Source organism: Chelmon rostratus, chromosome 10, assembly GCF_017976325.1.
Source record: "Chelmon rostratus isolate fCheRos1 chromosome 10, fCheRos1.pri, whole genome shotgun sequence".
Taxonomy (NCBI): domain Eukaryota; kingdom Metazoa; phylum Chordata; class Actinopteri; order Chaetodontiformes; family Chaetodontidae; genus Chelmon; species Chelmon rostratus.
Window position 1 is genome coordinate 3,063,459 of NC_055667.1, and position 13,641 is coordinate 3,077,099.

Here is a 13,641-nt window from a genome sequence, read left to right on the forward strand (position 1 = left end):
CGGGCGCTTGGTCAGGAGTCCTGTGAGTCACTTATTAAGGCACTGCGTAACCCTTTAGTGCCGTTGGTGAACGTGCAGGGCAGTCCAGTAGACTGCTATAGACAGTTGTCACTTTGGAGGACAGTGGGGTGGTTTTATTGGAAAAAAAGCAAATGTTTTCCACTGAAGCACCAGTTTGTGTCCTGTGTGAAATCAAAAGTAAAGGTTGATTTCTTTTGTAAGTGAACAAATGCACGTAACTACTTGTCTTAAGCTAAACTATGATCTTTTGTTAAAACCACAATCTTCTTTGACATTATTGAGACTCCTGGGTACCTCACCCATCTGTAATAAATACCAATACAAACCTGCTTATATAACCAGAATACCTTCGTCTTCTTCTTCTTCTTCTTCCATTGTTACCCGTAGCAATCTTGAGAAATTATGCCTGATGTTATTTTCTATTTTTACTGTAAACAATTCCTGACGATGAACTTACCCTAACAACAATTATTGTCTGTGTAGATTATATAATTTATGCTTCAGTGCCACACAAACTTCACTGTTAAAAGCAGCTAGAAAAAGAAGTGTGTTGGTTTTAATATCTTTGAGGGAATTTGTTCGAATAAAAAGATAAAATGATGTTCTTTGACTTTGCTGTTCTCTCAGTACAGGCCAAGTGATATTTTCTGTCATTCATGTCTAATGAAAAATGTCTAGTTTTATTTTCCAAATTCTGCAAATCTCTAAGTTATTGGATTCCACTGAGTGCTCAGAATTTACCAACTTAGGAAGCTTGTGAAGGACAAAGGCATGCTCTGAGCAGGCGTGCGGTTTAGGTCCGTGGAAAAGAGGGAGGTGACTCAGGGTCGGGGGGAGTGGTCTAATGGGCGGACCTGAGGGCCCACAAGGTTTATATAGTTTAACAGCTTCTCCTCTCCTCCTGCCTTGTGTCTGTGAGCTCCCATTTCTGCCTGCCCGCCTGTGCCTCTCTCTCTTACTCACAGTCTCTCTCACAGAGTCTCAAACTCTACAGCAACAATGAAAACCTCCATGCAAACCGCATACTCTATGCGCTCCTCCACTACTAGCAGGTCTCCTGCTGTGTCAATCACCCGTACCTCTGCTCCCGTCTACAGGGCCCCCACCATCCACGGCGGGGCCGGCGGGGCCCCGATCAGTGTTTCCTCTAGCTTCCGCAGTGGGCTGGGAGCCGGCATTGGAATGGGTTCTGGAGCAGGGGGCTTCTCCAGCAACATCCAGGTGAGCTCCAGCGGGAAGAGCGCCGACATCATGGGCAATGAGAAGTTCGCCATGCAGAACCTGAATGACCGTCTGGCCAACTACCTGGAGACAGTGAGGAACCTGGAGCAGGCCAACCACAAGCTGGAGATTAAGATCAAGGAGGCCCTGGAGAAGAGCGGACCTGACTTCAGAGACTACAGCAAGTACCAGGTCATCCTGGACGACCTGAGGAAGAAGGTGAGGAGGAGGCGGGCAGGGGAACGTGCATGTGTTGATTTATTATTATGTAATATTAATTAAGTCTTGAGCAAAAGCACACGAGGGGGGAGTTGGAGGGAGGGAGGAAATGTGGATGGGTGAATTTGAAGAGTGAAAGCCAGGCTGCCTTATGAGATGACAAATACCTTGAGATGAAGTGATGTTAGAGTGATTGAACCAGAAGCGGGGAGAAATAAACAGAGTCAAAACACATCTTGAAGCTATTTACACTGCAAATGTGTTCAAAGCAAATTATTCTGTACCCCCTAACCTGAGGGTAACCCCATCAGTACTCTGGGTTCCTGCTCGACTTCAGTTTCCTAATAGACCAGGTTGAAGGGGCTCCTGCTGGTTCTTGGCAAAGTGCCCACCTGGACTCCAAGGGCCGTGAACTGAGGGCTGGACCGGAAACAGTATGGCGGAGGAATGTTGGAGCATCAGGGGTCAGAGAGACAGGAAACAGAGAATAAAACAAAAAACAGGGACTTTACAGGCTGTTACAGGTCAACCTGCAGGACCATACATCATGACTTTAACTACGATTTTCCTCTTTGCTCAGATAACAGAATAGTGTGGGACAATGGGACTGAACATACAGTACAGCCATTACTACTGTGTGTACTTAAAATAGAAGCTCATCAGGTGGGGGCAGAGGAAAAATAAGAGAAACTCAACTCACTTCTCTCTCACCATTCAAGGTGTAGCTACACTATTTTTTAATGTACTGCATTTTAGAAGTAATTAATCTTATAGGGCAATTCATTTCACTCTTACCTGATACGCCCAATACAAATACGTCTGGCACAGTTAACTAGTGCAAAAAGATTTTTGAACTGAAAGCACATGAAGACATTACACAACCAGGAAAATTGTAAATCATTGATTCCGGGTTCTGCCCCATTGAATGCCGAGAAAGAGGAAAAAAACACAGTAATATATTGACTTAGAGAGAACTGGACTGTGTCACCCTCCTCCTGCAGTTTCCAAATGGAACTTATCTGGAGAAACATCCAAATACTGTGTGTCTGCTGTAGCAGTTCAACATTGGACAACTGTTATTTCTGCATGTTCTCATTGTGGGGAGTATGCATGCCCAGAGACAGCAATCTTTTACCTTGTGGGAGCAGCACAGATAGCAGCATCAAGGTCAGCTAACCCGCCTTGAAATGATGGCAAATGAAATGGGCAAAATGGAAGGCAAAGAGAGAAGAGGAGGGAGTTTTCAATCTATCATCATTCTACAAACGTTACATAAAAACTAAAACTCTTTGAGATTAGCTTTTGTTTATTGTACTAACAGCAAAGGGCCTCAGTTCATCCAACAGCTCATTTTTCATTTGGCCTGATGCAAAAATCGGCCACAGCCCCCATTTGAAGAAACGCAGACTCTCACAGCAACACGAAAACAGGCTGGCGCACAGTCAACCACTCACGCAAACACATTCATGCATGTGCACGCACATGACACACAACCACCACCACCATCACCACCATCCTCATGCAAATCACCTGCCTCTGTCGTGCTGACAGGATAGATCCTGTTCCTCTGCAGCCACAGGACAGTCGCCGCCTGGCAGCCACTGATTGGCTCATGGACTTTGTCACCTGGATGTCTCCCTTGCCATTCCAGCCCTTATCTACCGTACCGTGGCTGTTGAAACAAACACTGCGCCCATCTGCCTGCTGTCACTGAACCTATTACCACTTACCTCACTGGAATAAACACCCATTACATGCATGTGCATCAGTACACTGTGCTGCTGCTTCCCAAATAAAAACAACTGTCCACCTACTTCTTCTCCCTCCGCAAATGTGCGTCATTTCCAACAGTTTAACTACTTGAAAGGAGACCGACTTGACTGAAAAGTGCATTCTCAGTGGTTGTACATTGGAGGTTTCAAGTTTCCACATCGCACCTGCACATACATCATCCTGCAAAGTGAAGTTCAAACATTCACCTGTTGGAAAAAAGAAGAGAAAATATAGTTTTGAGTGTAGGGGGATTTTAAGATGTTGTGTTTTTTTTTTCATTAGAGTGGACAGTTTGAGTATAATTTGCTTCTTATGTGTTCTCACAGGATTTTAAATGTTTCCTTAATTGATCAAATTTGCAATCTAAATAACCTGTTTCTTTTGCAAACCTGTTCCAGGTGTTTGATGCCACCACTGACAATGCCCGCCTCGCTCTCAGCATCGACAACGCTCGCCTGGCGGCCGATGACTTCAGAGTGAAGTAAGTCGCGCCCGCAGTACCACTGAGACTGTAAAACACGAAGCCTGACAGCTGCGGGCACACCCAGTTTAACTGCTGAATGGGTTGTAGGGTGAATACACATTGTCATGATCTGAAGAGACAGTTGTTTGTCTTGTAGTCATAAATCGTCACCTTTGCATCACAGCTGGTGGAGACGTTTCACTTGTGTCATAAATTAAATGTCACAGCAAACACAGCTGGCAAATAGCGTGTTGAACATTGTATGCTGACCAAATAATGGCCGTGTTTAAACTTAAAGGAAAGATACGTTGGTGATGATCATAGGTCCATTCAGTGATGTTAGTTATTGTTGAGTTATTCCCTGAGTACTAGGTCTGATGATAGATTAACAAAGTCACACTAATGTGTGTGAGCTTTGAAGTTACCCTCACTGCTCTGCTCTGTGCTGCTTAGATACGAGTCTGAGATGGCCATCCGCCAGTCTGTGGAGGCTGACATCGTCGGCCTGAGGAAGCTCATCGACGACACCAACATGAGCCGCATGAACCTGGAGAGCGAGATCGAATCCCTGAAGGAGGAGCTCATCCACCTTAAGAAGAACCATGAAAATGTGAGCATGGTGGCATTCGAATGACCGTGATGCACCAAAACAGCCGCAGCTACAAACCTGATTGTGAAACTTCAACTTTGAAGCCCATGAAAAAGTTACAACCAACAACGTACACCCAAAGTTAAAGTTCAGAGAAAAACATATCTTGAGGTATTTATTAAGAGGTTAACATTCAAAAACTTAGCTAATCTTTGTAAAGCCTGTGTGGGTGCGGTTTAATCAGATTTTAATGACAGCGCGAGCAAACCAGCCAAATCAACTGTCATCACATTTTGATTCAAATGCTTCTAAACTCTAATTGGTGCTCTGTGAAACCCCATTTTTCCAGCTGAGCCCTGCCCACTTCCAACCACTGCAGAAAGCGTGGACAAAAACAGCAATACAGAAATAACTTGTGAAATAACCAAAACCGTTCTAACATTAGCAGAGAAGCGAGCAGCATTTCACCATGGCTTACATCAGCTAAGGCTCTGGTTTTGGAGCTTTTGTCTGTTTAAGTGAAAGTTTAGTCAAAGGTTGTATTCATGCTGCGCTGTGTTGACATTTGTAGTGCCGCTTTCAACAAAGTCTATTGAATTTGGAACAAAAGCCACTTTAAAACACAGTTGGACATCATTTCAGCAAACCACCCCTACATAAGACCTGAATCAATATTTGCTTACCAGCTGATCCCAGTAATTCCTTTAAACATCATTACCATCCGTGTTTAAGTCGACGGCAGCCCACACATCCTGACGGGCTGCAGGGCGTTCTTGAAAACAGGCTTGAGAAAACTTCTGGGGGAAGAGGGAGGTTTGTTAAGAAATCTAAAATATCTGAAAGTGAATTTTGTGGGAAGCCTCATCGTAAAAATGGTTCCCATACATATTTGGCAACAGAGAAAACACCAAAGAATTAAAATTACTATAATTCAAGCGCGTGAGCCAAAATGCAACTGTTTGTTTACTGACGGAATTAAGTGTTTTGGGCCCCAGACACAGGTTTAGATGCGCCCCCTGTATATTTACCTGACCATAATGTGATTATGGTGGGAAGAGGCTAGGAGTCAGAGCTAGGTCAAAGCACAATAAAAAAAAGTCTGTAGTGGAAGAATCCATAAGCTCTAAGCAGTGCTCTCTCCATTTGAAGTGACTGAATATTTCACATGGACATTATTTCATTTGCAGCTTTTTAGTGGTACTTTTAATACAGTTCCTTGTCAGAGGAGGAAAAAAAAGTTCGGATTTCTGTTTCTGTCTATTAATTCCTCTATCCGCTCTAATTTTTTAGGAAGTTATGGAGCTTCGTAACCAGATTGCCCAGTCAGGAGTCCACGTGGATGTCGATGCGCCTAAAGGACAGGACCTGGCTCAGATCATGGCAGAAATAAGGGCCAAGTACGAGAAGATGGCACAGAAGAACCAAGAAGAACTCAAAGCGTGGCACGAATCTCAGGTGAGTGATAAAGATTAAAGTGTCATCTGCAAACAGGGACGTTCCTCTCAAGCACAAAGTCTCTGTTGAAAAAAGAAATAGTGCAGTCTTCATTTGATTTTTACACTTCTTTTTAATCCCAAACATTATTTCAGATAACAGAGGTGCAGACCCAGGTCACCCAGAGCACAGAGGCACTTAAAGGTGCCCAGACAGAAGTGAATGACCTGCGCAGACAGTTACAAACCCTGGAGATCGAGCTGGAGTCACAGAGGAGCCTGGTGAGAAGCACTCAGTCAGCACACACTTCATTTACCTCAACACACGCTTATCTTCACTCCCTGCAATGCCTAACTCAGCACTCTCACTTCAGGTCTCTCACATTTACTTTGTTGACACAAGCGTTACACTCTGGTGACCCCTCGCTATGGAGTTCACTGTAAAACTTTAACCCGTTCTTTTCTTTCCCCTCGCTTGCCCTGCGCCCTCACAGAAAGTCTCTCTGGAGGGCACGCTGAGGGACACAGAGATGCGTTACAACATGGAGATCGAGTCTCTCAACAACATCCTGCTGGGCCTGGAGGCCGAGCTCACACAGCTGCGCAACAACATCCAGCTGCAGACGCAGGAGTACGAGGCCCTGCTCAACATGAAGATGAAGCTGGAGGCCGAGATCGCCACATACAGACGGCTGCTGGACGGCGAAGACTTCATGTGAGTAAATTAATGATTCTGTAAGGACAGAGACATCAAACCCGAGTCCAGCTTGCAGATGCGAGGTTCACTATTAAAAATCTAATTTGTTCTTGATCTGTCCGTTCAGGCTCCAGGACGCTCTGGAAGACAAGAAAACAGTGAAGACCAAAGTGATGACCGTCACGCAGACCCTGGTGGACGGCAAGGTGGTGTCCTCCAGCACAGAAACCAAGAACCTTTGAACACCAGAAGCCACCAGCCGATACTCCCAACAATCACTGTCACTGCATCATAACACTAACATACGACTGGCCGGAATTGATCCTTCTCTCCAGCAGGTTCTCCTTTCTTCTTAGTCACACAGCACTAACTGACGCTGCCATTAGTTTGACTTCCTGGGTATGCAGCTCACCGCAGGCTGATAAATAAACTGGATCTGAGGATAACTAAATCATCTTTTATTTATTTCATCATGATATATTTATGTGTTTGTATGTTGACCTGCAGACATTAAGAAAAGTTCAGAATTGGAAAATTGTGAACTTTTTCGGAGATAAACTAATTGAAGACACTGAACATTTCAAAGTAATGAAAGAGTCCAATTAAATGCAAAATATTTCTTTTATATTTCATCATCTTTGGTTTTCTTTCTGTCCAGTTAAGTCAGCCTGTTGTGCTGTGCTGTTCAAACATTTCAATAAAGTCCATTTGGGAAATTTATCTTGGTGTGTAATCATTTATGTCAAATATATATATTATATCATCATAACATGACAGAAGAGGAATACAATGAATGAATGAAGAAATCAAGCAGAAGGACATATAATGCAGCAATGACTGCATTCACTCCCAAAAGCAATGTATGAATCAATGGTAACAATATAAATAGATAGAAGTGAATGGGATCACTTAACCCTGTGACTAAACTCGGCCTCAAAATTCATGAATGATGAGCATTATATCCTTTTAAAACCACTGGCTACTTAAGCTTAAAGTAAAGGTGCACTGATACCTTTACACTGTACAGGGTCAAAAACTTCATAGGCTACCTTACGACTACCAACATTTGCATCCTCTGAACAGACGCAGCCCCCTCATTCATTTCAATGAGACCACTGCTTTGGTGAATGGGTGTGCCAGTGTGGGATCACTGTGCAGACCCACCGATTCCATGCAAGTGCACATTCCTAGGCGATTATTCTGTAATCTGAACGGGTCATTCTACTGCTTTCATGGTGATCGTAGTTATGAGGGATAAAATGATGCCCGAATAGTTTTCCAGAGTTGTAAAATCCTTCCTCATAGTTTTATAGACCTCTGTGCGGTATTTATATCATCTGGTAGGCCTTATTATTAATCGTATTACTCTTCCGGAATTGTGTTTCATTGCCTCACGGGTACCTGATTCAACATGCCCCATGGTGCAGGTATTGACTCAGAACAGGAAACACTAAGAAAATGATTTAGTGTAATACATGTCATCCAATACAACAGTGTGACTCAGCGTGTTTTTGGACAAAAAGCTCTATAGCACACACACAAAACATTTGCTTAAAAAAATAATTAAATGTTAGCTTTAGTCTTTTTATGGAAGTTGTTCACTGTAAGAAATATATAGATCATGGGCCTGATCCTTTTAGCTCCTGTTGATATCTTTGTTACCATAGCTAGAGCTCATTCACCACACACTATCAGTATGAAAATATCAGCATAGCCTTTTGCCTTTGAAAGATTAGTTACAATGGGTGTTATGAGGACAAAGTCTATGTAAGAAGGCTAAAGGTAGAAACGTAATTCAGATAAGAGAGGAGTGGCAGGAAGGAATTTTGCCTTTCAGAGATATATATAAGACCCCAGGACTCTCCTCCGTCCTCCACTCTCAGCTGCCAAACCCCTCTGTGCCAGGACACACCACTTCTACCCTTGATTGATTAGCTCGCTTCCTTTAGCAATGGAGTCCTTGATTACACGGCAGAATTCTCTTGGTATGTACTCAACAGGCAGACCTCTAACGGAGAGGGGCTATGCCTACAGCGTCAGCGGAGGAGCAGGCGGACATGGGACCAGGATCTCAACCGCCACCTTAGGCACGCGGATTGGCAGCAGCTTCGGGGGTGGGTATGACTACCAGTCCTCTTCCTTTGGGTCAACCTCTGGAGTTCTGGGCATCAATAATGAGAAGGTGGCCATGCAGCACCTGAACGACCGTCTGGCTACCTACCTGGAGACAGTGAGGAATCTGGAGAAGGCCAACAGCAAGCTGGAGATCAAGATCAGAGAGCACATCGAGAACACAGGTCCCCTGGAAGGGAGGGACTACAGCAAGTACAACACCACCATCATGGACCTGAGGGCCAAGGTGAGTCCATGGATCAGTCAGTCAAGCCTTTTGATGCTTGAGGTGTCTTGTTTAGTCTGGTCACACATCAGAGTGATGAATGTGGGTCTCCACGTTTTACAGACGCCACAATGTCTCCGAATAAGGAAATGGTCATGTAGCATGAATGTCACCAATGTCATCATGCTTGTGCGCAAAATATCTTTCTATCATGGTGGGTGAGGTAGCTATGCTGTGACAAACTGATCAAAAAAATCAGTTAAATTGTCTTTTTTTTAAAAGAACCCTTCATTGACCAGGATCTCAATCGTCTGTCCGCTTTTCCTTACCATCTAAATGTCATATGTCAAATGTTGGGGCAAAAGTCATTCCAGGCTTTTTATTATCGGCCCTTCAACACATCAAAGTGTTTATGTATCTCTCTAACAGGCTGATTTCACAACATTTATCACCTGCAGACTCTTATCTTTATCTTCATGTCGAGCTACGTGAGAGACAATCAAAAAGATAACCTGCTTTGTTCCTTTATGACTTACAGTGTGTTATCAAGGCGTGTTCTTTCACCCAAGCAATTTATCAAAGTGAAAATTACAGCGTCCAGTCCATCAAAAATGACTGCGGGACAATAGAAAACACTATGTTCCACTGATATATACTGTCTGTGTTTCACACACTGAAAGTTACAGAAACTATTTCATTTCTTCCAGATATTTGAAATGATCAAGGGCAACTCACATCTTGCCATCGCTCTTGACAATGCACGCCTGGCTTCAGATGACTTCAAAATGAAGTGAGTGTTTAGCTTTGCGTACAAAATGAAACAGACTCTCCATCCACTGGGAACATATCTGACACACAGTATGTCTGATTAGGATGGAGTATGAGCTGTCCATGCGTCAGACGGTGGAGGCTGATGTGGCCAGACTGAGGAAGGTTCTGGATGACACCAACGTCATTTGCCTGCACCTTGAGAGTGACATTGAGTCTTTGAAGGAGGAGCTGATCAGCCTGAAGAAAAACCATGAAGTGGTGAGAGACCTAGGACTGTAAATATGCACCATTATGGCAGTCTGTTTGTTCCTCAACCTCTTTGCACAGGATGACCCCACTAACCCTCAGGAAATCACTCCCTGACTATTTCCCCCTCAACAGGATGTTGCTGAGTTGCGTGCCCAGATCAGGCTAGTTGGCGTCCATGTGGATGTTGATGCTCCTAAAGGAACGGACCTGGCCAAGATCATGGAGGAGATGAGGGCTAACTATGAGAGGATAGTACTGAAGAACCAGGAGGAGCTCAAAACATGGCATCAATCTCAGGTGATCTGACGATGCAAAGTCATGTTGTGCAGCTGTGTTTGTTAAGTAGTGTTTCTCTTTACTATATGTATTTTATCTTGTTTGTAGATGACGGAGGTGCAGGTCCAAGTGACTGAGAGCTCAACAGCTCTGAAGGAAGCCACAACTGTGATAACTGACACGAGGAGGAGGTATCAGGCACTGGACATTGACCTGCAGTCTGCTATTAACCTGGTGAGAACATGTGTGCAGCATAGCATAATTAGCGCGACTTTCAGTGCATTACCAGCGGTTTCAGATTTAAGCTTTCATCAATATACCATGTCCATATTCTCCACTGCATCAACCAATTGCATAATCAAGCTTTTCCTTCACCTCTTGACAGAAAGCATCACTGGAGGCCACCCTGCGTGACCTCGAGATGCGTTACAACATGGAGGTGGAGAAGTACAACTTGATCATCGTGAGGCTGCAGGAGGAGCTCACTCACATCCGCACCGACATCCACGACAAGACAAGAGAGTATGAGGTCCTGCTCAACATCAAGGTGAAACTGGAGGCCGAGATCGCAGAGTACAGGAGGCTGCTGGACGGCGGGGGAGACCTCAGGTGAGCACGAGGAGAGGAGGCTCGGGAGAAACCTTAAAAATGAAGCTGACATCTTCAGTGAAAGCTAAACATTAAATGCTCTGTGTCGTGAGCTGATATTAGAGCTTTGTTCATCCCAGGGAAGCTTTTGCAAATTTGATTCAAATAAGCTTTATGCAAACATGAAGGGACACTGATATGGAAAGTGAAAGTAAATTCATCCCTTAATTTTCAGCTGCTGAACTGCAGCTTGCGTATACCACACAACTTTAAGATGAAACATATGTGATGCCAAAACAGTGACACTAACAATCTTATCCCAGTGTTTCACTAATAACGATAAAGCAACCAAGTATTAACTTAACTCTTTCATTCATTTTTCCAGACTGGAGGATGCAGTTGATTCGAAGACGGTCCAGACCAAAGTGGTGACTCTCACTCAGACTCTGGTGGATGGCAAAGTGGTGTCAGAGAGCAAGGATGTCAAATCCAGTGAGAAGGTTGTTTCTTAACAACTGTGAGAGAGAAAAACTTTGTAACAAAAATAAAATGAAGAAAAAGTGTACCATCGTGTTTGTGGGTGTTTTTTACAGTTACCCATTACCCATCAGCTGATAAACGTAGGCTATACAGTATTTTTTCATATTCACAATTGCAACATTGCAACATTTTGGGAAACACACTTATTCAATTTTTTTTATCAAGAATTAGACAAGGAGATTGATGTGAAGCTACAGCCAGCAGCTATCTTAGCTTAGCATCGATTAGTATAAAGACTGGAAAACTGCTAACCTCTGAGCAAAGGTAGCTAAGTCAGACTATGAGCAGCCCCAGATCTCACTAATTCATCAGTTGTATCTCATTACAAACATAGGGACATAAAGAATTTGAAGCATCAAAACATCAATCAGCAGTTCTGAGCTGCACTATTTTTTTGCCAAGACATTCTTGGAGTCTCTGCTGGTTGTCTAGCTACCTCACAGTGGCTCCAGGAGGACGCTGCCCCGGCGAGTGGAAAATAACTAAGTACATTTATTCACGCACTTGACTTGAGTATTTCCAGTTTACATTTAAAAGAGAAATGTTCTACTTTTTACCTACAAACTTGAGTTTGCAGTTTTTCTGCGCAGACTGATGAGTAAAAAGTGAACTGAATCCATTTAAGATGATTCTGAAACATAACAAAATGTGCAAAACTTGAAAGGGTCTGAAAACTTGCATGGACTGCATTGTAAGGAAACCCCGCAACCTCAAAGAAACTTTCCCTCACATAACACTGTGTGAAAATTCTTACACTTCAAGCTACCTGTTTCCCCTGCTTCTAGTTTACATGCTAAGCTACTTTACAGAGTGGTATCAATCAAAATTATTTCCATCATTTTCCCAACGATTCCTTTCAGTTCAAGTCAGCAGTTTGTATACAGTATCATTATGCAGTACAGTATGGCTGTCTGGCCTCCTGCCATCATTCTCCCACACACAAGTCTGCTGCGAGTGCAGGAAATTCTTTCAGCTTCTGAAAAATTCCCATTGTGACCTGCAGGTCTTTAGCCTTATCCCATTATAGGCAGAGGGCCCCCATTCCCATGCCATGTCCAAGCAGTCCTGTTTATTTACATTCCCATTAGTCAGTCTAATTCCTGTGTGCTCTTTGATACAAGCTAACCTCTTCTCAGCTGAATCACTGCGTGACTTTATGTTAATGGGCACTTCAGATGTTGTGAATAGAGATGTGGGGAGCAACAGATTTTGGTAATTGGCTGGCACATTTTTGGACATTTCGAGACCATAAAGCTTGAACTCAACCTTTCCAAATCAATCCGGTATTCATCGTCACAATGTCACTTTTTGTTTGGAAATGTTCGATTGGAACATTCCACAGACAGCACCATAAATCATCCTGCCAGATTCTAATCAAAACTGGTTTCCCAACTGCATCTGACAGCAAGATATATTTTCCTAATATGTGCCGTTTTCCAGTGCAATGCTGTATGGCCGACGGCTGTTAGTGTGTAAAGTGTGTGTGTCAGTGTGTCTGCTGGGAGTGACTTCTCCTCGCGCCACTCTCGCTCTCTGTTGTTGTGGGTGAAGTCGTAAAGCTGTCTTCCCTGACACTCTGAGCCTTTGTTGCAGCCAGAAGCTTTGCGTTCTGGCTTCGCTGACGGGAGCCGGACAGACAAACCACAGGGACAAGGAGGACCAGCGAGAGAGAAGAAAAGTAGGGATGGGGGGGATGAACAGACATTGGAGAGAGATGGAGGGATAGATGGGGGGGGGGGGGGGGACACAAGTGCATGTCTCTGCTGCGTGCTTGTAATTCCTCAGGCCCCACGGAGAGCTGCTGAACAATACCTTTCCCTCTGCATGGAGAGAGTCAGCCCTCTGAGGATTCACTGTGCTTAGTCCTTATTCACCAAAAATTCTAGAGTAAAGCAGAGGAAAAATGCACTCTGAAACCGTCTTTTAAAGCTGCTATCGGAGCTTTCTTCATTCTGTAGGGCTGCTCAGAGCAAAGAGTGGACCCTACTCACAGAGCCAGCCAGTAAACTACTGTGTGAACTAACCACTTGGCACAACTCCCGAGTTACATGTGAAAATATGTCGGCTCTACACGCCGTTTTCTGGCTCTGCTTCTAGTGTCCACCCCTTCTCTCACTTCTCACTTCTCAATGTAATCTCTCAGGGCAACGGGCAGTGTTTCAGGACCTCTGGTGTAGCCAGCGGATATCCAGATAAAGATTTTTGGTCCAAGACTTCCTCTACCGTGCGATGGTCATTGTTTACAGTCCGGTTAGAAACTTGACTTTCAAACTTGGCAACTACTTGACATTTTGGCTTATCTCTGTTGAGAGATATCTGCACATGAATGCAGATAAAGTGGAACAAAGTTAATTTGAGACTGCATGTCGGCCTGTGCATCCCACATCTTTTTCTCTCCACAAGCATGGTTTACCTGCATGCAACTAAAGCCTGCTGAAACGTGATTGGTCAATGCTACACACA

At 43.9% G+C, this 13,641-nt stretch overlaps 2 protein-coding genes across 2 annotated transcripts; both read left to right on the forward strand.

The window, feature by feature from the left end:
* Positions 1-916: 916 nt before the first annotated feature.
* Positions 917-7,132, forward strand: krt18a.1 (keratin 18a, tandem duplicate 1). The gene is made up of 7 exons (XM_041945087.1): positions 917-1,461; positions 3,633-3,715; positions 4,151-4,307; positions 5,577-5,741; positions 5,876-6,001; positions 6,214-6,434; positions 6,544-7,132. Exons 1-7 carry the CDS (start codon positions 1,021-1,023, stop codon positions 6,656-6,658), a joined length of 1,308 nt encoding a protein of 435 aa, XP_041801021.1. The 5' UTR covers positions 917-1,020; the 3' UTR covers positions 6,659-7,132.
* Positions 7,133-8,348: 1,216 nt separating this feature from the next.
* On the forward strand, positions 8,349-11,160 carry LOC121612743 (keratin, type I cytoskeletal 18-like). The gene is made up of 7 exons (XM_041945813.1): positions 8,349-8,775; positions 9,462-9,544; positions 9,627-9,783; positions 9,907-10,071; positions 10,159-10,284; positions 10,436-10,659; positions 11,024-11,160. The coding sequence occupies exons 1-7, from the start codon at positions 8,368-8,370 to the stop codon at positions 11,148-11,150; spliced, it is 1,290 nt and encodes a 429-aa protein (XP_041801747.1). The 5' UTR covers positions 8,349-8,367; the 3' UTR covers positions 11,151-11,160.
* The last annotated feature ends 2,481 nt before the right edge of the window (positions 11,161-13,641 follow it).